A 26,675-nucleotide genomic window follows, 5' to 3' on the forward strand; every position below is an offset into this window, starting at 1 on the left:
AGAGCTCAAGATGCACTTAGATGCCTTTCCTAGCTGAGACACTCAGTAGACCTTCAGACAGTATTTTGCAAAAGTGACGTTAGACATTAATCATATGGAAACTAATAAGCAAGTAATGATGCTTGGTTTTGGGACAGGTCACAACTTGAATATCAGCCACGTGCAGGGGACAGAGTCCATCCATTATCAGTGAGAATATTCCTTTCCAGAAAGCTGTGGAGTTCCTGGAAATTTTCAGAGATGTTTTGCTCACAGTCCCAGAGCAGCTCAACACATGAGTTCATAGGGTCAGCTCGGCAGGTTTCTTTTTACAGTGCTGTCAAAGTTTTGAAAAACATACAGTCCTCAGTTCTTTTTCCATTTGCTCCCCTTTCCTCAGTTTAGAACCAGCAGCTTTTAGTCAATTTGATTCACCGCTACAACCCACTTACATGGAAAGATGAAGACTATTTCCACAGCTCCTCCTCCTCAGGCACTCTTTTTCGCAAGCAGCAGAGCTAGAAAAGAATGATGAAGCCTGCACCGCTAGTGATGGGTACTCAAAGGCACCCAGCATGCCAGAGGGGTTCTGTAACGTAGCAAACCAAAGCAATCTCAGCTAAAATTGCAACCTCAGCAGTGACAACAAAACACAGGTTCTTTGGGACTCCCAATGCCAGATGCTAAAATATCATAGTATTTTCTTGGTTGCCAGTACCTATGGCACAACTTCTGAAATACAAGAGGCCAGGCATAAAACAAACCATTCTAGCTAATGGATTTTCCTTTGTGGAAGATGATGTAATAGAAATAGCCACCCCAACCACAACTCCCTCCCTAATACACTGAAACCACTGCACTCTAATTGTTCAGTATTTTTAATCATCCTATTAGTTACAGCATTGTTAATAGATATGTGCAGTCTTTTCTTTCCAGATCTCTTTATCAAGCTATAATTAGTACACACTATGGTTTTGACTCTATATGGTAAGGTATACAGAGTCAAAAAAGTAATACACCGACATGTATGTTCACTTTCCTAGATCCAGATATAAATACCTCTCTACCCACTCAGAGCTGTTATTGATAGAAGATATTTGCAGGGCCAGTGTTTGTGCAATTTGACTGGAACTGACTGCATGAGTGAAGTTAATCTGTCATCCCTTCCCCCCACTATGTTAGCTATCTTCCACAAGCCTGCCACCATGAAAATGGTCCCCAAGGCAAGAGACTTGGATACACAAATCTGACTTGCAAATTATATATTTTTTTGTCCAGAAACATTCCAGATATTTAATGTTTCACAATATATTAGGCACGGAGGCACACACATAAAATGGGAAGAGGCATAAAACATATTTCTGTGAAAGAGAATTCTATAGCAGTGCTTTAAAATAAGTACCACAGGAGTCGTTGTCAGAGATCAGTTACTGAGCAGGGTCTTCCCTGAACAGCGAGAATCATGCAGAGTTGCACAGAATGCTAGCAAAGCTCATCTAGCATGCTGCCAGGGTCAGACGCTGCATTTGCTTCTGACTGGAGCCTTGGGCTGTGCCAGCCCCTTTTTATCTTCAATTCAGGGGGACGTTACTTGGAAAAAAATGATCAGTTACAAATTGCTTAAGCAAAATAAATTGTTTACAGATATTAATAGTTTTGGAACCATGTAACTCATTACAGGTACAATTACAGTATTGTTATTATTAAAATGGGAGCACTGGAAACATTAATAATAATAATTAATAATAATTGCTTACACTTATATAGCGCTTTTCTGGACACTCCACTCAAAGCGCTTTACAGGTAATGGGGACTCCCCTCCATCACCACCAATGTGCAGCATCCAGCTGGATGATTAAAAGTAGACCACATAAGGCTCATTGCTTTGATTTATTTTTTAACTGTAAAGAATGTATAACTCAATGTATTCGTTTCTGGACAGGAATTCCTTCACTGAAGAGTTTACTTGCTCTTTCTATCTTTGTGTCGGTTTTTCTGAATGCTCATATTTCTTCCTGACTTCTAAAGATGTGCTAACTGTTTGTTATTTGGCCTCTCCTTATGTGCAAACAAAGTATATTTTCTTTGCATAGAAGTAACAATAGTGACAAAACAGCAAGCTGACAATGGGAGGAATTGAGCCTGATCTATAGCTTATCTTATCTCTCTCTTATCTCTTATAGCTGTGTGCATCATGCATGGCCTAAAGGATGTGGTCATGCTGAAGTGGGATATTTATGCGACTGGTGCTGAAGTCTCAAATTGCCTGCAGGCTTAATCCCAAAAGATAATGACAAAATCAATTAAATTCAAGGAAATTCATAAAAAGTAACAACGATCCAAGAAACCACAAACACAAGTAGAAACGTATGAGCTTGGCATTCTTTAAAGAAGACAATTTGATGTAAAGATTAAAAGACAACAAGAAATGTTGTACAGTTCTCCCCCCATCATTCAAAAAATACCAGGGCTACAGAAAAAAACACAATATTCAGTTATATTTACTAATTTCACTACTGCTTGGTTTTTAACAGGTATCTATACTGACATCTCAGCACAACTACTGGAAATAAAGAGCTGATTTTTGACAGAGAAGAAGGGCAAGAAGGAGTGAAAGGAGGGAAGAGAAAGGCAAAGAGATGGGAGCAGAAGGTAACAAAGTAACAGTAACAAAGTCTGGAGTGTTTCATTCTGCAAAATTTACAATTGTGGAGAACATAGCCATGTATGTTAACATTTTTGTGTGTGTTAACATTGAGATCTACTCTGTATCTGTAATTGGATTGCGAAGTTTTCTATGAAGTCCAAAGCTGAGGAGTAGTGATGTGACTCCAGCTATACCACGATAAGCACAGATAAGCAATTCTCTGACTGCTTACACCCCCTTGCCTTCAAAAGAATCACAGTCTGACGATTCTTTCATTTGAAATTGAAAGGGACAGAGTACACTTCTTTGGTACTGGGCAGGGACATGGTTTAGGCTTGTTCATGTGAGAAAGTGAAGCCCGGGATATATCACTGGGTCAGTACCAGTCTGTGGTTTATCAGAAGACGTAGTTTTCATTTAGAAAGCTTATTTAAATGTGTTGGCATATTGTTTTCTGTAAAAGCATAATGCAAAAGTAGGCTACAACAGCTCTCTCTGGCTGAACAAGGGTGAAAAAATGAAATTGTGTCTGTAATCTTTCATTCCAAAGCTGATTTTAGCCACAAAATTGAAATCGGTTCACAAGTTCTACTAACATGGTAGACAAAATTCATGACATTTGGCATTTAGACATTTTGCTCAATGATGCTGAAAATAACTGGATTATTATGAATTCGTTTTTTTGTGCAATTGCAGTTATTTTACTGTTCTTTTGCTATTATTTCTATGTTTTACTACAGTGGGCTGATGGAATGCTGTGATATGCCATAATAGATGTTTCTAACAGATATCTACTGTATTACACCTTGATATCACTCATATTTGTTTACGTGTGATCCGGTACAGTGCAAGATGGTAAAGGCACATGCAAGAAAGCCTTAGCAAAAACGTTATGATAATTTCACCATGGTCAAGTTCCAGAAAAAGTATCAAGATGCACCATGTAACTCTGATGAGGAAAAGAGAAACAGAAATAAGAAAAGTCTGAGAGAGGATAGAAGAAAGGAGGGAGAGGAGGCACTGAACTCCTCAGTGAATGTTTTACAAATGTAGATGTTTGCTATTCAGCAGAGAGAAAGGGGGCCTAGGGAGACGAAGTAGTACCTCAGTGTGGGAACAACAGAATCCTAGATAAACCTTAACAGTTTGAAGACTGGATTAAGGGAAGAACAAACTGTGCTTAATGACCTAAGAGACGATACCTTGAAGTGTGGAGAAGTTACTTAATAAAAGAGAAAGGCGATGAAAGAGAGGGCAAGGGAGTATAAAATATAATAGGATATAAGGAGTACACACAAAAGCATCCAGGTTCTCCACTATCTCATCTCAAAGCAACAGGTTGTCTACATAAACCTTCTGACACTGGATTTCATCAAATCCACATTTTTATACAAAGAAAGTTCGAAAGAAATAGCACAGAGACAGATGACTTTGTGATACTACAACAGCAGCTGTTGAAATTCTGTAATAAAACAGGCAGACATTACAAGACTTTTAAGGTGATATATAAGGTTTCATTTTGTTCTGAAAAGTAACCATAAAAGTTTGACAATGGGAAACCTTTCCAAAGGAAATACAGGATATAATTAATAAAAAAGTATGTTTACTGGAAGTAAAAGAAGGTGGTTTCAATGCATCAGTGACTATGAACAGTTCAATTAATCCAGCAAATAGTTTATGAATAACTGCTGAAAATTTCATGTAATTGGTACATGCTTATTTTGTACAAAATCAAAAATCCCTTCACAGGAAATCACATACTGTTTCATATACAATTAAGCATATCAGCAAATTATAAAACATTACCAAAAAGTTGGGATATATTTTTAACTGGATCAAAAAAACAAGAAAAACAACCCCTAAGATTATTTAATGAATATCTATTTTAGACCATCAGAGTTTAATATCCAGTGGACTTTTTTCACTCTGTACAGCCATATTTCTCCAGGATGAAATGAGACAGACAATGACAGAGACAGAGAGGCAGAGATAAAGCAGACTGGGTATCGGTATTACCAGCAACAGTCGTTGTGTCGGAAAGATGGGTCTGAGACTGATAGCCTCCTCCTGGCAGAGTGGGGGAGGGCAGGGATCAAGTAACAGACACAAACAGGTGAGAGCAGGTGTATTCATTCCTCTGATTATATCACTCTCTCAACGCCTTCCTAGAACACAGACCAGTGAAGGGGATCGAACAGACGGGCAGACAGAGAGGACAGAGCATTTTGTTTGCTGTCCGACCCACCTGTGCTCGGAGTGCCACTGCAAGAGACACAGAAAGAAGGAGAGGGTAGGAAGGGGGGGAACAGGAGGAAATAAAAGTCAACCACAGACTGAGGGAGAATCAAAGAACACAAAGCAAAGGAGAAGGAAATGCTTTGAAGGAGAGAAACACGGAGCAGCTTGAGTCAATGGTAAAATAGAGAGAGCAAACCAACAGCACAGAGGAAAGGAAAGGAGATGCTGAAGAGTAAAATAAACTGGGGTGGGTAGAAAAAGAAGAGAGGTTCTAAAGCAGGAAACAAGAAGAGAATTAAGAGTTCAAAGAAAATTTACTCTTCTAAATGTAAAAAGTGACAAATGGAGAGGAAAAACTCACAGTGTAATATTATCACTCTAATGTGTGCTCCCAAGTCAGAATATCCTTACAGAGGGGATGCCAAGAATGACAAAATTAAGTGAACGAGAAGGTTAAGTTCAGTTAAACAACAAACAGCTAGAGAGTGTAGGCAAGGGTCTACAGATTTTCCAAAGGTGAGGTGATCCAGTGGAAAGTCTTCTGTTCATTTGGAATAGGAGAGGGGGAGGTGCCTGGGTTCAGAAAGTGGCATGTTGTAGTGCAGGGTCTCACTGACTTCAGTTTCGGCTTGGCTTGGGTCGGAGAAACAGGCAGCCAGGATGATGCAACAGATCCTACAGGACATGTACATCGAGCCTGATCTGCTGGCTGAGCTCAATGAGGAACAGAAGCAGATCCTCTTCTACAAAATGAGAGAGGAGCAAGTACGTCGATGGGCTGAAAGAGAGAGCCATGAGAAGAACCAGGAGCGGCAGCCAAAGACCAAAAAGAGTGAGTACTAAAAAAGTTGCTGACATTTCCTAAAATTAATAATAATGAGAGTTCTTGCATCCTGTACACCTGTGACTGATCTTGTCAGATTTCACAGCTAAACTAGGCTGGGCCTTGACAGGACTGGGATAGGAAACCTCTGAGGAAACCCATTTTGCTGCAGTAAGCTGTTTTGAACTCCAGTAGATGGGGCTCTTCCTTCTTGGCCAGATTTTGCAGAAACTAATGCTCCAGAATAGTGATCGAGGACATTGTACTCAAGAGAATCTGCCCTTCCAAAAATACATTTAAAAAGTTCCTGAGTGAGGCTGAGCTGGTAAAGCTGAGCTCTGTGATCTCAAATCTGAGCCTGGGTTATGGCACTAGCCAATGTTGAATAGGATTCCCCAGGTGGAGGCACACAATTGGATGAGCTGTTTGGCTTATTCTTTTTAGTGTACAGTGAAAGCTTATCCTAGCAGAATGAGAACTAACAATTCTATCGACTTTACATCCATTTATAAAAAGATCAACCAAAGTACCATCCATGAAAACAAATTTCTGTTATGTTATGAATGTTATTATATTCAGTATGAATGTTTAACTGTACAATGACATAAAATTCAATATTAAAGAGTCTTTACTACACACACACACACAAAATATAACCTGTACTGCCCTTTATAAATGGAGTAGATATTGGCATACTATGAGTGTCTCGAATTAATAATCGAGCCTGAATATCAATATTTGTCCACCTTCTCTACATTTTCCAACTTGATAGCCACTTATTTCTTTGTTTTAAAATCGATAACTATTTGTTCTTTTGCATTATGTAGCAGAAAATTGTTTCTGCTACATTTGTATTTATATTTCCTGTCTATACCCATCTTCGGAGTTCTTTATCAGACCAATAACAGCTGGTAGTTGTCAGCTGTCGACCAGCTGTTATTGGTGTCATCAGCAAATTTAACAATGAAACCAAGATGAGCTGCTGACAAAGTCATTTGTGTTTAATGTTATACACAAACACTGACAAAGTTGTTTGTGTATGCTGCACTACCTTATGGTGCTCCTGTGTTTCTAGCAATAAAAATATATTATATGGGGTAGAGCATGAATGCTGAGTTGAAAACTCAGACCAACAAATTAGATTATCGTTCACACACATACTGTTCCAGAAGATACTGCATCATAGGTTTTGGTTCAACAGAATTAATATTCATTATTATTATTCTGCGTTTAATTCTAAATAAAGTATCTTTAATATTTTCTCTGCTTTATAAGCAAGAGATTTTAATTAACTAATTTCCAAACATTTCATGTCTACAGATATAAGGGAAATTGGATAATAATGAATAAGGATTTGGTACTTCAAGATTTCCAAAATGTTCAAGATATGGGATATGATGCTGGTCAATAGACATGTGATATAAGATGTGAGAGAAGATAACTGTATTCTACACAATTTCTTCTTAATTATCAGGGTCAGCTGTCTTTCAGGGATTGCTCCATGGAAGAGAGCTACAGATCAGCATGTTCCAAAATAAAAGTTATCAGATAAATGACTTCACTTATTGACAACAAAAAAAACAAAAACAAAATCCCCCTTCTTGATAACTTTACCCTCCATAACATTAACACATCTCCAAGCATGACAAAAAGTATTTTCATTAAACCCATCTTATAATTTGGTGTTAATCTTTTTCATGTTTTCTAAATGAGTAATTCAATATATTTCTGGATTGCACTTTCTTTTCCCTGTCTGTGAAATGCTGTGAGAAAATGTTTTTTTTTCCTTAACTTTTCTTCTAAACAGTTTCCTCTCTGTTACACATTATGGCACTGTGCCATAGTGCACCAGGATGAGAGTAATGGCAGTGTTTACTGAAACATTAGTATTTCTGTTGTATCAAATAAAATAAAAACTTGACATCAATACATCAACCTATTGAGGGTAAGCTCAAATAGTTGTGCTCTTTAAAAGTGGGTTTAATTAATGTACGCGAGAGGTGCGGTAGAACCGTGACTGTGGTAAGACAAAAAGTAACAAGGATGCAATAAGCCCCTTGACTTTGAACTTGTCTGTATCACTTTAACCCTGACCTACTGTACATGATACTAGGTATTGTCCTTTTGTTTTCCGTTAGTCTTAATTCCCTTTTTGTCCCATGTTTATTCGTCTGATCAACTGACATTTGTTTTCATATCACACATTTAAAACTAACAACTTGAAATGAATGGACAAAGGCAAATGCAAAAACCAAATGATATATTAATAAATCATTGTTCTTGTTATTATATACTGAAACCATGTTTATTATAACAAACTCAGAAACAGCAGTGAGTGGAAAACCATAAAGGAAAGGAAACATTAAAATAAGAATCAATCAGAGCAATCAGAACAAAGCAGGAGTATAAAACTGGTAAATGGTCCAGTTCAATCGTTGTTTTCAAATATCCACATGCAGGGCCTTGTAAAGCAGTGAGCAGTGCATTTGTCATTTTGATTTTTCTTTCAAGTGTTTTGCTTTTTGAACTTCTGTGGCATTGTTTGCCATCTTCCTCTTTCCTACTGGGATGTCAGCCCCCCTCCTGACAGTGTGTTCCTCTGCCAAGGTGCTGCAGGTGGTGATAAGGGCGTGCAGTGGCTGCTGGGCCAGGATGGAGATGTGTGGGTGTGGGTGATGGGAGAGGCGCCGGGAGACAAACCTTATGAAGAGATTGTGGAGGAGCTGATGGCAGAACGAGCCAGAAGGCAGGCACAGCAAGAGGCCAAAGAGCTCTGGTGAGCAAAGAACATGACCAGCAGGCAATTGGAATCAGATGTAATTGTCTGTAACTAAAGGCTAACGAAAAGCCAAATAGTGACAGTGCATGTCAAAGTATATTTATAATTGTATCATTATCCACCAAGCAAAAACATGAACCATTTATAACAATCACTTTCTTTTGTAACTACAGTAAAGTGTCTCACAAGGGGAAATCTAGTTAATTTTCTTTATTTATTTATTGGCTTTCCATTGACAAACGTACATTTCTATTCAATAAACAGGCAGTCTAGCCATTAAAAGAAAGCAAATGCAAGTGGAAAATATGTGTGTTGAAAGTGGAAATTGCTTACAGGGATTGTGTAGAACCTTTATGCAGCTATTAAATTCCCAACTATACCAGCACCAGATGTTGCATCAACAAATAACGAAAGAAAGAGCCCTCACATATTCTGTGAAAGATGCATCTAAAATGTCCTCTGCTACAATTCAGTCAAAGACTCTATAGTAGTGTATTTTAAAGGCCAAGTTCCTATTTATTGTTGTACATTTCTAGTGGGGGTCATGTTCCATTAGGAAGACAGGGACAAGAAAGAGGTTTACAGTGTGACTACAGACTGCACCACACACAGCAGTTCTGCCCAAAGTGGACTGGCAGAGGAAGGGGGGCTGAGACTGAAAGAGACAGGGAAATGGAGACGAGAAGTAACGGTGAAGCAGAAGCGGGGGAAAAGAAAGATGAGGTGATGCAGTGTGGAAGAAAGGAGAAAAAAGGAGATTGTTGGAAGGAAGGACAGAAAGAAAAAGGTGGAGTTTTAAGGCAGAATGATAAAACAAGAGGTTCAAGATACAAAGGGATTCAGCTCAGCATTATTGCTGCATGCACACAATACATTAATATAAATTATTTTTTAAATGATAAATTTAAAAAGTGAGCAAGAACTCACAAGAAGAAGCCTAACTAACTCCCTAAGAATACTGGCAATCAAATTTTCATGCCCTGGGGCAAAACTATAAATGATTTACAAGTAGATGTGTCTGTCTCATGAGCTGCATATTGCACAGCATCACTACAAAGAAACATCCATTGACAATTAACCAGCACATCCACACTGGCACTAAATTTAACAAAGCAGACCAAAGAAAATTACATTTGGTGTTAGAAGAAACAAGAGCCAGGATATTGAACATTGTAAATATATTTGGGCTGATCTGAAGTAATATTAAGCCTCACTCATGACCTCCAGATTTAAGAAAGATTTTGCCCTTCCTCTTACTCGGGGTGACGCATACAAAGCTTCATTGATCATTTTGGAAAAGGAAGATCCAGTAGCATCTATTCCATCTGTGGTGCGCGTGCACTCCAAAGTCTCACCTCTCTACATTATAGTCACTCAACTTCTCTTGTTGAACAGATCGTTCAAGGACTGTGCCAGTTCACAAAGGATGATTTCATTAAAAAGGAGTGAATTGTTCACAAACTGCACAGAACTATTTTACAAGAACATGGGGTACCAGTTGAATTCTGCAGATCATTTCATAAAACCCTGACTAATATTTTCTGATTCAAACATTGCCAAAGGATTTCCAGCAGATGAACACAACCATTGAAATAAAAACATGTCAAGTCACCTTTATTGGTTACAAGCATTCTAAACCAGATCGGATCACTTAAATGCGAGAGTAAACATGTTCACAGCAAGAAAGATGTTTGTATTATGCTTCTCTATATCTTTTTTAAACGTTATGAAATCAGTAATATGGTCAGCACATTTCATGACAGAATGATATTTTCTGCTATTCTCTACCAGCATTGTACGAAGATTAAATACAAACACATAAGGAAGGCAATACAGTTCTTGACAAGGTATCTTGCATTGAATGAAGGTAGTTAAGTAAGCTCAGAACATGTGGACAACCCACTAATGGAGATTTCTAATTATTTTAAGGTTGGCACAAATATAGAAGAGTTGAACCAGCTTATGCAGCCAAGCTTCGGCTATAAAACGTGGAATAAAAGGTAGCTCAGTTGCTGCCTAAAAGTAGCAGTGGGAGTGCTTTGAAGTCTATTTTGGAAACAATAATGAAGCTGAACAAGCTGGTTGAATCCAATTTACACCTGCACACAAGACAATGAAATGCAGCTTTTGCACTTTGTTTTTTTGGAACAGTGGCTGAAGGATTTGCCTGCCTGTAATTGGAAAGTGTTAAACTGCTAATAACACTGCCTAATCAAATTAGAAAGTCATGTGTGTTAAGCAGTACCACCTGTGAACACACCAAAGAACGTAACCTAAATGACAACAAACATTTGCTTTCATTTGGACAAAATACTTCAGCTGTCAAGTCTCCTACATCTGCATAAAAGCTGAAATATGATAAAGGCAATTTCTAACCTACTGGCATGACTTCTGTTGGAAACTGTGGATGGAAAATCATAAATGAGCGGATTCAGAAACAAACTGATTGCCCAGATGCTCCATTTCCAACCAGGAGAAACTGGAATGGCGACATGTTAAGAAAAGAAGCATGCAGTTTGTTCAAAGCTGATTGTTATTTTTTCTGATCCCCCCCATGAGTAAACTAGTGTGAAGCATTTTTTTACACTTAATGCAGAGTAAAGGAAACACTTTCCAATCTGAAACAAAGCTTAATCTGCTGGGAATTTCTAAACAAGTTCTAGTAAAGACTGCTAAAAATCTACAACTCTGTTTCTAACACAGCGAAATCTTGTGACACTATCATTGTAACCTTAGAATCAGATGTAAGACATCACGCTCTGTTTTTTGTGAAGTATGTTTAGATGCAGTAATACAGCTGGTGTAAAGACCTTCCAACCTCTTTAAAGATAAATGCGCCACTAATAAAGTTATTAAATCAAATACCATTCCGTCTATCTAGGTTTATTTTTGAAAAATGTTAAACTCAATTTTATATACCAAGTCTCTTTATGAAAAGATTGAGTTTAGAAATGCTGTAAACCTACCTACCCCTAGTCTACACAAGTTTAAAAAGTGGCTTGTCTCTTTCTCTCACCTCTATCCTTCCAAACTCAGGCGAGCAAAAGAGGCCGAGATTGAACAGAAGTTTCGGGATGCAATGGCAAAGGAAAAGGCTCGCTTTGTGGCGGAGAAATGGAGGGAGGAGACGGAGGACAGGAGAGCAGCAAAAATGGAAGAGGATCGGATTCAGGAGGAGCTAAAGGTAAATGTGCATTGGAATATTGTCAAGTCACCTCAGAAGTGATTAACTTGTGAACAGTTATGTACACTCAATAGAGCTCACCTAATCATCTCCAAGTACAGATATTGTTTGCATTTCAACAGTTTCTCTTTACCAGTCCCTAATGTTAAAGAACTCTGTCATGTACAGATAACCAGACTTTGGGTGACAATGTGTATATGGTACATACTGTAGTATCAAGAACAAAATTCAAGCAGATACAAACACAGCAGCATCTGCTTGTGTAACCTCATGCATCATGCAGGGCTTGAAAGTAGATGCACATGCAGAATGCCAATATTTATTTCACAGGCTAAGCAGGGTTTTGAAAAGGCTCATTGTAACCTGGCAGGGTTCTGTTTGCATATTTTGGGGTAACGTAGCTGCTAGACTTTAAGCAAATATATGGCATGCCCTGATAAGAGTGTGCGTGCTCTCTGCATTGCTCTACAAAGCATTTGGGGGCTTGATGGGGAGGAAGGGATTAGCCAAAGGCTGTGATTGAGAGCTCATTTCCAGGCTGCTTCTATAAAGCCTTCAGAGGCCTGTCAGTCCTGAATGATTTAGGACCTCTTAATGAGACCTTCTTAAGAAGCTCTTCAAATATTAAACATCTTGTTTATCTTCACCCCTCGACATCCAGCCAGCCAGTGGGAAAGCTCTGAGTCATTAAAGTTTAACTGTCTTTCAAAATATTCTTTCAGTTGAAAACTTAAAAGAAGGAAAAATGTAATCCAGATGCCTCTCACATCAAGGCTGGTTAAAAGGATCTTCTATTCTATTCATTCTAAAACAGCAATAACAAAGAAAATTAATCCACTTTTCCCCCATAAATACACAGGTCAGGTTCAAGGGGAAGAAAAAGCCCCATTCTCTAGCTTTTGACCCCCATATCATTTCCATTTTCATTAGCTCACATGAACAAAAAGATCCAGATGTAATAACTGGCTATAGTACCTCTCACTCATTTTTATCCATCAGATTGATTGATAGTCTTTTACATGTCTTGATGGATTTTTTTCATTGGCCCAAGCAGCAAGCGGCACCAGCATATATGACTGGCCAAGCGTTTTGATTTAATTTTTTACACTCAGAATGTCCCTCTGCTCTTTATAGAACCCTTCAGTGTTCAAGTTAATGAAGAGAGGAGTCAGGCAGGGATGTTGCACATATTATTTAATTGTGCTTCAATGCTACAGACAGACCAGCCTCTGCACAGAGTACAGGTTGGGCTCTAGATTGATTTGAGTCAATGTTCCTATGCATAGTCCATAACTGGCTGAGATCCACCAGGTCTGGGTTGATTTCAAGCAAAATGGGGTTTTATCAGCCTGTCATTCAGCAATGATGCCTATAGTATATCTCAACAGGAACCTATAAGCTTACAGTGTTATTGGAAAGAGCTGTTGTGATTCTGCTGTATATACTGTACTGTGAGACTGAAGATTGAAAAGGAACAGACGAAAAAGACTAAGATCACAAATTAAAGGAGGCCATTCAACCTGGCTAACTTGTTTGGATGCTGCACCTACATTAGCAGATCCTTTAAAAAAAGATGTCTCCTTTGACTACATGGCTATGTTGCTTGACTATGTCAACCACTTTCCAAGATGTGTATAAACAATCTACAAACAATTAGACTACAACAAACTCTTTGGTAAGAGATTTGAGACAACCTGAATATTAATTATCAAATCCCAAAATGGGAGAGAACGCAAAAAGAAAAAAAAAATGATCATGAAAATATTTTGGGCCATATTACTAAAAAAAATGTTTTTTCCCCCATGCTGAAGAGAAGCAGCACAAAAAAAGATAATGACTTTTGATTTTCAGATTTATTTTATCTTTCAATAAGTTCCCAGATAGTAGGTCTGTGTGATGGTGTGTTGGACAAAAATAATTTGAATAAAGAAAAATCACAAAGAGAATTGACAGACTGAGCTACCATGAAAGAGTCAGTAAAATGTCTGTCCTGTGGCCTGGAGATCAAGCACACTAGTACACTGTGATTTGTAAACACCTTAGATGGTAGAGTATGCTAAATTCATTTACAGGTGTCAGCAGCTCTCTCAGCTGCCTGCTCCAGCTGGCTGGCCAGCATAAAGTACTGCAATACTTTATACTGACCAGCCAGCTGGATCAGAGCTTTACAAAACTCAGAAAGCTGAATCACTTTGACTCAAGAACAGGATATTGCTACCATGGAAAGAGTTCAGCAGAACAAGTCACTTTGAATACCAGGGGGCTGATACTCAAATATTCAAAAACCTTAATTACACTGCTTACAGTCCATAACAAAATAATGTCCAAAAGATGAAAAAGGAATTAAAATTAAGAGGACAAATATTTAATACCGAGTATAGGAACTTGTTTATTGTAAAGGGAGGCAGATGTCTGGAACAAGAAGTGCAGAAATGTGGTTTCCTGGGAAAGAAGCTGTGAAACAGCTGTGCAAAATCCTTCATTAAACTCCTAAAAACCAAATAAGGTGGACAAGGTCAAGCAGGTTAGTGCATCCATTTCACAGTTACAACACGTATTGTAGATTCAGGTGTTTTTAGAACTTGGCTGTTTGTAAATAACTACTTCAGTACAAAAGAGTCAGATGTCTTACAAATTACTGCAACTGTCAAAAACCAGCATAAAAGGCACATTATAATAAACAAGCATGCATGAGTCTGAAATGTTCTGAAAACACTTGAACAAACCAACAGTACAAGGAAAGAACAACACGTAACCTAATATCTGTTACAGTTCACATCAGTTTCCCAATTTCACTCAAAACTACTTTTCATTAGACATACTAGACAGAGACATAAGGTCCCTCAGCAGACAAGGTTTACCGATAGCTTCCCAAGTCGTCCTAGTGGATCGCCTAACCAAGACCATGTGGAATTACAAGAACGCAGTGGAAGGAAAGCAGATGTGGGAGGATGGGTGCACAGCAGAGGACAAAGGGGGCAATGAGTCCATATGGTCTCTCCCGCAGAGGCGAGAAGAAGAAGAGAGGCAGCGCGGGGAAGAAGAAATACGCCGCACAGAGGAGAGGAGAGCGAGGGAGCTGTACATGTCCCTCAAACAGGAGGAGCGAGGGAGCGAGAGGGATGACAAGGAATGGCAGGAGCAGTGTGAGTATAGGCACAGAAAGGGAGGAGAGACAAGAAACTTCATGACAGTGACTTTGTGACAGTGGGCAAGGATGAACAATCAAAGGATAAGAGTAGAGGAGGAGGTCGTAAGAACCATTTGTGTTCCATCAGCTTTTCACTGTTTGTCGCTTTCTCGCTTTCAAAAAGTATATTATGAAAACAATGTCAGTAATTCCAGCCTTTCTTCTGGTTTTGTTCTGTCTTTCTCTTATCTGTCTCTCAAACACTCAACTTCTCCTCCTACCTTTCTTTTGCCTTTTTCTCATCTTGCCCCTCTCCCAACCCACCCATTTTCTCCTCTGCTCCTCCTTTCTTCGCATCTTCGATATCTTCATGTTTCCTCTCCCTCCCCACTCCACACGTTCCTCTGGCTGGCTCTCTACCTCGGTCTTCTCCCTTACCCTTCTCTTGCACCCTACTGCCCAACTCCATCTCTCTCACGCCCCCTCGTAGTGCGTCGCTCCAAGGCTGCGGACGAGGAGATGAAGCACAAGGCTCGGCGGGCACGGGACGAGTACAAGCGCCAGTCTCTGCGTGCCATCGAGAAGGGCCGGGTGGCGGGCCTCAGCGGCCTTTTCCAGAAAACCCAGCTAAATGGTGCAGGACAAGGCCGGCGGCACAGCGCCAACATCGAGGCCACGCCTTCTGAACGCAGTTCTGACACTGGCCACGCCCACAGCGCCATGGCCGCCCCGTCCGCGGCACCACCCTCTCACACCCGGAGGGGCAGACAGAGTCGCCGACACAGCACCAGCACAGCACTGCAGTCCCCAGCTAACAGGTACTACAGCACCGCATGCCTCAGAGATGACACATACCAAGTTTCTGAAAAGACAGTCTTTGGCAAACAACCCCAGGTATTTCTAAATATTACAGATGGATGCCGACTAATATCACTTCAACAGAAAAACAAATAAAACCTGTGATATCTCACCATACAATCATAAGTATCCACTACCTAATGCAAGCACACATATAATCATGCACAAGAAGCACTTGACTGGACACATCACCTCCCTGTGCAGACAGGCAGACACAGACAGACATGAACAGACCCCTCTGTTCAGGCTTCTAATACTATACAGACAGACCAAGTGCAGTTAATACTATCAGCATAGAACACAATTCTGTACATTCAATAAACCACGGTCCCAAATACAGAGAAAATTTAACTGCAACAAATCACAAAAATGATCACTCAGCAGGATCATAGAAATACCATATTATAGTATATGAGATACCCCCCCAAAAAGTCCTGTCTTCTACAGGGAGGTCACCTAAATGTCCAGTTTGTACCTTCTTAGGTGTGGTCATCTTGGAGTGGGTTTTATCGATGAGAAAGTAAAGCCCATTCTCTAATAAGAAGGTTCCACAGGCTCCCATATGATCTGCTCTAGAGGTTTCTTCACAGTCTGCTCTTCTCAAAGTCTACTGTGAATTTGTCTTCAGGGTGTTTGACTTTTGCCCCGTGATGATATAGTCCCGCTTCTGTATGTGCTCCATGTATATTTACCCAGTGTGTAGTTAGTTACCCTAAACACTGAGAATTTGCCCATCTGGCCATCACTAAGCATTAGCCTGTATTTACTGCAGTGTTTGCTCTTCTGCCTTCTTAGCTCCCCATGGATAAGACCCCCCCGGCCCAACTCCCGCGAGTCTGTGCTGCGCTGGTTCAGAGAGGAGCAGCGGCCCAGGCGAGCTGGATATGAACGCAACAGCAACACCATCGCCCCCTGGTTCCATGGTGAGAGCAGCCTCCCTCTTATCCATCTTCCTGAGCACCTGGGTACATGTTCAGCATGTACAGCTGGTCCAGTTCGGGCTGTTGCCTCCTGCGCGGAAATGAAACCTCATTCTCAGAAAGGCAGTCTGGCTGACTGTACTTGAGGAGATAATTAATTATCCAGATAATCTCTTCAATGTCAGCTTTAAATAATCAGAAGATCTCTCTACTCATTATATTGAATTAATTTTGGTAATTAGCAAATTTCAACAATTCATCTAATTATTTTGTCTGTGGATGACTGTGCGGAGAACAAATCAACCTGAGGCTGCAGTACCTATCAAACAAATCCGTTCACAGGCTCCAGGTGGTGCTTGGGTAGAAAATAGAGATTCACACCTGATTTGTACCTCCATCTCTGACACCCCTCCCATTGTTTGAGCGACACAGCCCAAATGCAGCTTTAACTTTAACAGCTAGTAACGAAAGAGCACTCTTGAGAATCAGGGGAAGTGATGAAATCATAGCTCACTGCATACTATGACACTCATGCATTCAAGAGGAATGTCAAGGTGGTAGCAGCATCAGCATGCATAGGCTGCAGAGGAACAGGTGAAGGTTTATTCCACGCTGAAAGGAAAAGGAAACAGACAGCTACAGTTACAGCTTTGAAGAAGAAGAACCTGAAGATGGCTCATACCTACAGAAGGCTCTACAGCCGAAACGTTTGCGTCTCTTTTCTTTTCAGCATGAACAAGTTTTACCTGTTCCTCTAGGAGGCATGGATACTTTAAGTGTCAAATGGGAGGCAAGTACAGGAGGTAATTTCCATGTCCAAGCCACAGGCCAGAGCTTCTGATTACTGTGAAGTTAAGCAGATATGAGAGCACATAACGTCCAGCCCTTTGTAGGGATCACCCCTGAAATGTTTGTCCCCCGGTTATACAGTGGGTGAACTGGCCCAACTGGGGAAAGTACCTCACTCAAGATACAATAGCAATGTCTGTAGCAGGGTCTCAAACCCAGTAGGTATAATTCCAGAGATTTGCCCACTGTGCTGCACTGCCTTCCAAATAAGAGGGCACGACCTAAAAAAAAAAACAAGTGAAGATGTGGAATTAGCTGATGATTTTCTATATCTAGGAAATCTGGGATAAGAATCAAAATGCTGACAGAATATATGTATGCCATAAAGATGAATGTTTTATTAAAAAAATATATCCCACATTAAAATATCACGAGACTTGATATCAACGGTTTTTTTTAATCCATGATAGTCAGCATTAAGAAAATCCTGATGTCATTGGATACATTTTGATTGCGTCAGAAAAACAGACAGTGAACAAGTCACTGGGAATTTTTAAAACATGCCTGGATGAGATACTGGACTTAGTTAGCTGCTATAAATCGAATGATTAATTCGTAACTTTCTTAAACACCTCCCCTTCCCCACCACACACACCTAAGCTCCCTGAGCAACCCAATACCACTGTTTCCAGCCCTTGGATCAGGAGGGATTAGTGAGAGGAGTGTGGAATATCGCTGCGCTGTGTAACTGGAGAGGTGCTGGCACAGAAGATGAGAGTGCAGTGAGGGCAGCTGTGTGGCAGAGCAGGAGTCTGCAGCGAGGGAGAAGTAGCTGCTCAATAATTTACAGCACCTGGGGCTAATTACTCCCAAGAGTCCTGCTGTCTTTTGTCCATGCGACAATGGGGTCACAGTGTGTGGCTCCTGTTTAAGTGACAGTGGTTCAGATTAAGGCCCTAAGTGACGCCTGCTGGACCCAAACACGGGGCTGTCATGAGGGCCACATGGTCACAAGGTGCCCAGATGGACAGGGCTGACACATACAGTACACGCTTTCGCACGGTTGTACTGCTTCAGGAGACTTGACAGTGACTGTTGAAGGAATCCACTATGACTACTTGAACTGCCATTTCAACTCCAACTCTCACTCTATGGAGTTCCTCTCTTGATCTCTTTCTGTATCCGTGCATAATCTTGTCGGCAGGCACAATCTCTTCTTTCGGCCTCCTTTTTTTCTCTCTGCAGGTATGAACAGCCTCTGCTGATACCGTCTTTGTGTCAAGAGGTGTGATTTATCACTGTCTCCAGGTGCAATCTCTTTGTCTCAAAGTTTAATCTCTCCCTTTACTGTGGGTGTAATCTCGTTCTTTGGAAGTAGGTTTAATATGGCCGTTCATGTGGGAGTCTACAGGTATAATCTGTCTTTGTGTCTGGCTGTTTTAACATAACAAGTTGAACCTTGCTAGACTTACAGTACTTTTATTTATAGAAAGAAAACTGCTATCAAAATGTCTTTATAATATTACATCTTTACCTGAACAATATATTAAATTGGGTACTATAGGTCAGACTTCATCTGAATCTTCTGCATGTGCTTTATCATGCATCAAATTGACTTCTGTGATTCCTTATTCAGTGGACTGTCAAAACTGCAGTGAACTCTGCAGATGCAGTTATAACTCATGCCCAATTAGCAGAACAGTCGACTCCTTCGACTCCCTGTTTCTGTTAAGATTTTGCTACAGTTGCACACTGCAGTAAATGCACTGTTAAGCACATTGAAATCACAGGAAAGCAAACCTCTCTAGTTACAAATTCCTATGATACAGTCATGGGAGACCAACACAAAGCAGAGCAAATGCATGGTAAATGAATGACAAATAGAAGACAGATCCATATATTTATAGAGGTAACATTTCATTTCCTGACTTAAAGGCAGGGTTGTCAACCATCTGCAAATTTACAGCCTGTCAGTGGAAAAAAAGGATCAGTTTTATCGCTGCCTGTAAATGCATATATTAGAACAAATACCAGTGAAAGGCAATAACAATAAGGAAGGTTGTCTACTTCTCTGTTCTACTGCAGTTTAAGAGTGGTTTGAGATGAGCACACACTGGGAAACACACTCATGGAGCAGGTCATATGTGACAAGTAGTTTGTCCTGGACTTCACTTAAAACTTTGCTTACATCCCACCCACTTAACACGTTTTCAGTTTCATGAGGCACACCGGAGATGAAAGAGGGACGTTTTTTTAGCAGCTACCTGGAAGTGCCACATTTTGGATCAGTATACCAGCAAAAATATATATATTTGTATATTTCACCGTGAAAAAAGGAAACCCCTTTAACTCTTTAAATCATGGCTAAAAGGTGTGTTTTTAATAGATGTAACAATTTATTCTGCAGTGCCTACATGTTCCTAAAAATTACACTGTATCTTGTTTTCTCCATCCATACGTGTCTGGGTGCAATCGATTTGCTTGTTTTATGCAGAATAATCTCTCTCTTGTTCTACAGGTATAATCTCTCGGCAGGAGTCTGAGGCTCTGCTGATGAACGCCCCTGAAGGCTCATTCCTGGTGCGTGTTAGTGAGCGGATCTGGGGTTACACCCTTTCCTACCGCACACACAGTGGCTTCAAGCACTTCCTCATTGATGCCTCCGGGGACTACTACAGCTTCCTGGGTGTGGACCAGAACAGACACGCCACATTGGCTGATCTCATTGACTTCCACAAGGTAGAATCCACTGGATTCCACTCATGCCAAACACTTCTGTCCAGCTGTGTAAAAGACATCTGTAGTTATGTTTTTCCTTGATTTTTTCTTTAAGCTTGCCTTAGGCTTAAAGGTGTTGAGCAAAAACAAGAGAACAAATTGAGACCAGGCAAGTCAAGCATAAACTAATCTTTGCTTTACACTTAAGGTATTCAATATCTAATAGTCTAACCCTTACTACCCCAGGGTAGTGAGGTAACTATCCCTGTTGTCTTGCTGTATTCTATAGTTTCCCAGCAAACAAGGCATTACTTAAGGACATAACAGATATTTGTATTAAGTTTCACAATTTTCCATCATGAAAAACTCCAAAACTTCAAACATCACTGCACCTACTGTATTTGCACAATATGTGCCAAAATGAATGCAGTTTAAGCATAAAATTCCTATTTTAATGATTCTGCATTTTCTATTCCTTTATTTTACCATACACATTAAACAAGAACAAAATTTAACTTACCATGATGACACAGAAATTCTTTTATAATCAATTTCTGGAAACTGAAAATACCTTGGGTGCCACAGTGGGATCCTACCCAGGATTTGAACCCACGATCGTGCAGTGCAGAGCTCTGGAATCCAATCACACCTCCATATTGTTGGAGTCCTGTATCCCCTCTTGATTATGTCAAATGCAATCTTTGTCTCTGTAGGAGGAAGTGATCACTACATCTGGGGGAGAGCTGTTGCAGGACCCCTGTGGCCAGAAGGGGTCTAATACAGACTATGGGGGACTCTTCCAATAACACCCCCTCCTCCTAAACTCATCTGTGCTCTGGTGCACATCTCTGGAGACTTTTTGGAGACTATTTGTGTGAGTGCTGCCCAAAGGACACAGAAAAGACTTATATTAGAAAAAAAAAATCTTTCTTACCTTTTTAAGGATGTAGGAATTCCCTATAATCTGAAGATCACAAGTTCAGGGTTCCTGAATTCTCTAATGACCTGGATTCTCCAAGAACAGCAGCATCCCGTCGTCTGACACACTGCTGGAGAGGCGGATATGAAGTCGATCAGGGATCTCTTCATCTTGCTACATCGGCTCCTGTGACTGCTGGCTATCACTTAGCTTGGGAAGAGCTGTGTCAGCCCTTCCTCTCATTCCCTTTCACTGTGAACACCGTCGATTTGCATCGTGCAGAAGAAGGAGACGACAAAAGAGCACAAAGTCTGTATCTCTCCCTTGCTAGCAGGAAGGCTGGAACAGCCAAGCTGACTAACTAACTGCAGAGGTATAAACATTTGGCAATTCCATATTGATTTTATTAAAAAAGGACATTAACTCGCTTTCAGTATACAGTATCTTCACCTTGTTACCTGATCTGAAATCTCATAAATGGCAGATACAGAGACCTCTTCATGTCTTATCCTGAGATCAACTCTAGCACCTTACTGAATCCCCGAGAGCAGCTGTTCTTAATCCTAACCATGGAGGATCAGTCTTCTGGTTTTTACTCCAGCTGAACTTAGTTACAGGGTAATTGATTTAACTTTTCCATTTAAGGCCTGTATTTAATTTTGCTTATAAGTTCTTAAACATTGAACAGGATTTCTAATTGGTATAAACATTGTACAAATTAGGGTGCTTCACTTATTTGGATGTGTCACGTGAAAGGGGATCAGCTGGTGTTAAGACAACGTAGGAGTATCTAATCATTCCCAACTGTGTCTGTTTATCATGAACTGATTACCTATGAATAGCTGTTTAGAAATGGAGGAATGTCTGAACCACCAAGGTCAGAACAGACACCATAAAGGTCTGCATGCTGAAGGTATTGGAAATACTGGCAAGAGAATGGTTGAAACCAAGGTCTTAATGCAAAAAAAAATGTCTAAACAGCTAGCAGATCACTTAGAGGCACCAGTGTGTAGAACTTAAGGGTCCTGTTGGAAAGAAAACCGGCAGACACAGGATCAAGAACCTCTTTAAAACAAATCATAGAGCAGCTGGACCAGATTGAGAAGGATGAAGCAAGTCTCATGCAATTAAAGATCAACACATTTGTACTAACACCAAATGACCAAACAGGCTAGACGGGTTGAGAGTTCTCCTCGTGTCTGTAACCACATTTGTTAGGTACTGTTTAAAGTACGTTATACAACGTCTGTATAAACATTTAAACATTATTTTTATACACATTAGAACAAACCTTACCAGTACAACCATGCTAAAGACAAACAGATTAATATCACTGTTCTCTACTGCAATTCCAAACACACTGAGGCCCAACACCTCCACGTCCTCAACTGTTAAAGTAGTCAACTCACTGAAAGCAATACACAAACACAAGTGACAGGATAAATCTGTAGTATATATAATGTACATTGTGATAACTGCACTGCACAGCTTCTTTGCACATTACTGGCAAACATTTGTACTGGGTGGAGAAAATAACATTTGTGTATCACTACATAGGATAGGGGCAGCATTTTGGTGCAGTGGTTAACATTGCTGCCTCGCAGTGGTGGGACCTTGGTTCATTTCTGGTCCTGGGGTGCTATCTGTGTGAGGTTTGAATGATTTCTCCATGTTTGTGTGGGTTTCCTCCAAGTGCTCTGGTTTCCTCCCACATTCCAAAGAGGTGGATTAATTGACTCCTGGGAAAAATCCTGCCTTGTGCCCATACAGTAGCTTGCTGGGTAGGCTCTGGCTCTCTCACAACACAGTACTGGATAAAGCAGTTATAAAATCAATGTATGGATGTAGTGGTTAGAGAAGACTTTCCCAGCACCTGTCTCTCAGAATCTGGAACTCAGCCAGACTATTTGTGTCTCCTAAATTCATAAAGAGTAACTCACCTGGGAGAAGTGAAGTATTAAATAAAGTAGGGTGTCACCCTGGCATCCTGGCCAAATTTCCCATTGGCCCTTACCAATCATGGCCTCCTAATAATCCCCATCTATGTATTAGCTTAATCACTCTGTTCTCCTCCCCACTGATGTCGCATCATCCAGGGGGGGCTGCACATTGGTGGTGGTGGTGGAGGGGAGTCCCCATTACCAGTAAAGCGCTTTGAGTGGAGTTTCCAGAAAAGCGCTATATAAGTGTAAGCAATTATTATTATTATAAATTGTATTCAGGCTCAACAGGACCAATACAATCCTTTATCTTAACTTGTTGACCATTGAAAGAGACATACAAAACCTGCAGGATGTCAGATCTCAAGGTCTAGAATCCAGTTCCCAACTACTAGAGAAATGTGCTCTTCTAGATTTTGGACTCTAGTCCAAAATCCTGCAGGTTGTCTTTCTTCTGTGTTGTAATTTCTTATGGTTGAAAAGATCAAAAGATCATCAGATGTGTTTGTTAGTTTATTTAGAGTGGGCCTTAATGCTGAATGGTTTCCAAATTCCCTGAAGCTATTCTAAATTAGCAGAAGGCTCTTTGTTTTCTATTTTTGTATACTTTCACAGACATTAAGCACAGGATGTTTCTTCCTTAAAACATACAAAAAAACTGCTGTTGCTCTATAGCTTGGGGGAACCTCTTTAGTAACCAATATGCACAGAAAGAAAAAACATCTGATTCAGGTGCTAAAGACAACTGTGCCTTTCAAACAGATCCAGACATACAACCATCTTACTCTTACAAGACCTTACAATTTCAAATGTTTTATTCGTATTTTGTTTTTGCTGGAATGCAAAGGAATTTGTTATTTTTATGTCTTAGGCCCTTCACAATCCATTAAACAGATCTTGTTGGCAATAAACAAACACTACAAAAAACATTTGCCAAATCACACAGGGAAGGTGAGAGATTGAGGAGAAGTGATTACAGTTTTATAGATAGGCAGGCTGGAAGAAAATGAATTGAAAACAAAGCACCTTTCCAACACCTCAAACATGAAAAGCTACAATCTCATCTTTCCAATTTTTGTAGAACAGCAAAAAAGTAAAAAAAAAAGTTGTTTTTAAATATATGATTTCTTAATTCATTCAAAAATGTAAAGCAGGTGACCAAAGCAGTTTTATCAGGGAGGTTTGTGTAAGAAAAAACTTTGCTTTGAGGTATCCAAGCTGGCAGCGGTAACAGCATCACTAGAAAGCATTAGAAAATCCAGATTTGGACGATTCCAGGGGCGTTCACAGTAGGCGGCTTTCCGCCCTCACACCGTCTGCTGAGCTGATAAGATTGTGTCTCCCCTGTTCCACTCTAGTCCCCAGTTTGTGTGTGGTTCTGATGTTTTTCCATGCGGGAGATTGACTTACCCTGACTGCCACTGTAATTGGAACCCTGCCTTGCTGACACTGCGCTATTGTACTGAGTACCACACTGCAATAAACCTTCCTGTTCACACAAAAGAGCCCATGTGTGCCTTCATCTTCATTACCAACCTCTTTAGCATTTCTGAGAAGCCCCTTAACAATGACTACCAACACACAGCTTGAATTTCTATAACACACATTAATAACCCAGTAGAGTCATGGTGACTTTGCCCTACAAATACACCTCTGGGTTTGTATAGCACAGTGGAGATTAGCATAGCACGGCCCTGAACTCATCTGGTGTCACTTTACAGATGCAGCTTCTAGGGAAAATAGGTGTATTTCCATTGACTAAGACCCAGTGAAGAAACAAGTCCCAGAGGTCCTCTAATGATAAATGAAACTGTAAAAATATTTCAGGCACAACATCATACTGTAAATACTGAGTCTGTCTATTAACCAATGCATGGCTGCCTGCCTTATACCAAACAAATAATTCAGAAGACCAGATCTTTCTCTTTTTTAGTTGATCCTAATCTGCAAAGCCATACCTGCTGGGAACACAATAGAACTATATGCTTGCTCTTGGAAGATCCATTAAAAAGTGAATGAATAATGTTAAGACTTCCTTGTTGGAATTCTGGTTTCCGACTACACACCTGGAGCCCAATCCTCCTTACAAAACTGCTTCAGCTTGGTGAGGTGTGAGGGCATTCGTTTATGCACAGCTCTTTAGGTTCCACCACATCTTCTCAGTGGGGTTGAGATCTGGATTTTAACTTGGCCATTTCAAAACCATGATTCATTTCTTTTTCAATCATAGATTTAGTGGTACATTTTGAGCCAATGTCCTGTTGCATGATCCACTTTCAGCTAAGCTTTGGCTGTTGGACAGATGGTCTCACATTTTCCTCTAGAGTACACTGGTACAGTATACAGTAGAGAGGAAATCACGGTGGACTCTGATTGTGTGGCATCCAGGTTCTGCGGCTGCAAAGCAGGTCAAAATCATCACCCTTCCACCACCATGCTGGACAGTTGGTATGAGGTTCTTGTGGTGTTACACAGTATATGGTTTTCACCAAACCTTGTTTTCTATTACAGCCAAACAACTCCAATGTGATATGCTCTGTCCTTGAGAACATTGTTCCAGAAGTCTTGTGTTTTATTCATGTGCAGTTTTATAAACCTAAGCCAGGCAGCTTAATGTTCTTTTTGGAGAGAAGAGGCTTTCTCCTGCTTACCCTTCCACAAAAACCATTCTTATTCAGTCTTTTCCTAATGGTAGAATTATGAACTCTAACGATTACCATTTGGTGATAATAATAATAAAATAATAATAATAATAATAATAATAATAATTGCTTACACTTATATAGCATTTTTCTGGACACTCCACTCGAAGCGCTTTACAGGTAACGGGGATTCTCCTCCACCACCACCAATGTGATAGAAACCTGCAGATCCCTGGATGTAGTTTTGGGGTTCTTTGCATTTTCTAGAAGAATCATATGGTCTGATCTTGGGGTAAATTTCCTGGGACACCTACTCCTGAGTAGATTGGTAACCGTCTTGAAGTTTCTCCATTTGTAAATTATCTCACTGTGGAATGATGTACTTCATATTGTTTGGATATGGATTTATAACCTTTCCAAACTGATGACCAGCAAAACTTTTCTCTGACACCATCTCTGACACCTAGGCATGATGTGCTACCACAAACCTAAATGCTCCAGACCAAACTGATAATGTTTCTGATTTTATATACATGTGGAAAGCACTTCCTGATGATAATCTATTAATGTACACTTGTTAAGCAGTACCTGTTTCTCATCACCTTTTTAATTGATATGATAGCAGTAAGGGCGAATCCTTTCTAAACACAAGGATTCTGAATTTTCGGTTGATTTTGTGTTTAATAAATGATAAATTAGAGTTTATGTTATCACACCAGGTTAGATTTATCTACTATTTGGACTTGGTGAAGGTCCATAGAATCATAGAATCTAAAAAAGGATGTTTTTTATTTTTCACATCACTGTATGTCACAGGTCACACTAGGCCACAGCTAGCCCGAGAACCTGTTAGTTTCCAAGAGGACTCCAAAATACACACACACAGAACCACACGCTTCCATGAGCATCTTATAGCTCGTTCTCCTATGCATAACAAAATTGAGCCACTGATATGACCTGGATATCCTTGAGCTTGACAGTGGTGAAAACGTTAATAATTACTTTCATGCAAAAAATTGAAACCTGTTTTTAATTTCAAATTAGCTCCATGTAAGAAGCTGGGAAAATATAGTGGTCCAAATTTGTTACAAATCTTGGATATAAGTGGT

General features: G+C 40.1%; 1 protein-coding gene across 1 annotated transcript; it reads left to right on the top strand.

Annotated features, from left to right (window-relative positions):
- The first annotated feature begins 5,524 nt into the window (after positions 1-5,524).
- On the top strand, positions 5,525-21,664 carry sh2d4bb (SH2 domain containing 4Bb). The gene is made up of 8 exons (XM_006630932.3): positions 5,525-5,696; positions 8,295-8,463; positions 11,503-11,650; positions 14,658-14,796; positions 15,271-15,598; positions 16,434-16,561; positions 19,866-20,086; positions 20,779-21,664. The coding sequence occupies exons 1-8, from the start codon at positions 5,525-5,527 to the stop codon at positions 20,869-20,871; spliced, it is 1,398 nt and encodes a 465-aa protein (XP_006630995.1). The 3' UTR covers positions 20,872-21,664.
- Positions 21,665-26,675: the final 5,011 nt, after the last annotated feature.

This window comes from Lepisosteus oculatus, chromosome 4, assembly GCF_040954835.1.
Source record: "Lepisosteus oculatus isolate fLepOcu1 chromosome 4, fLepOcu1.hap2, whole genome shotgun sequence".
In the NCBI taxonomy this organism is placed as follows: Eukaryota; Metazoa; Chordata; class Actinopteri; order Semionotiformes; family Lepisosteidae; genus Lepisosteus; species Lepisosteus oculatus.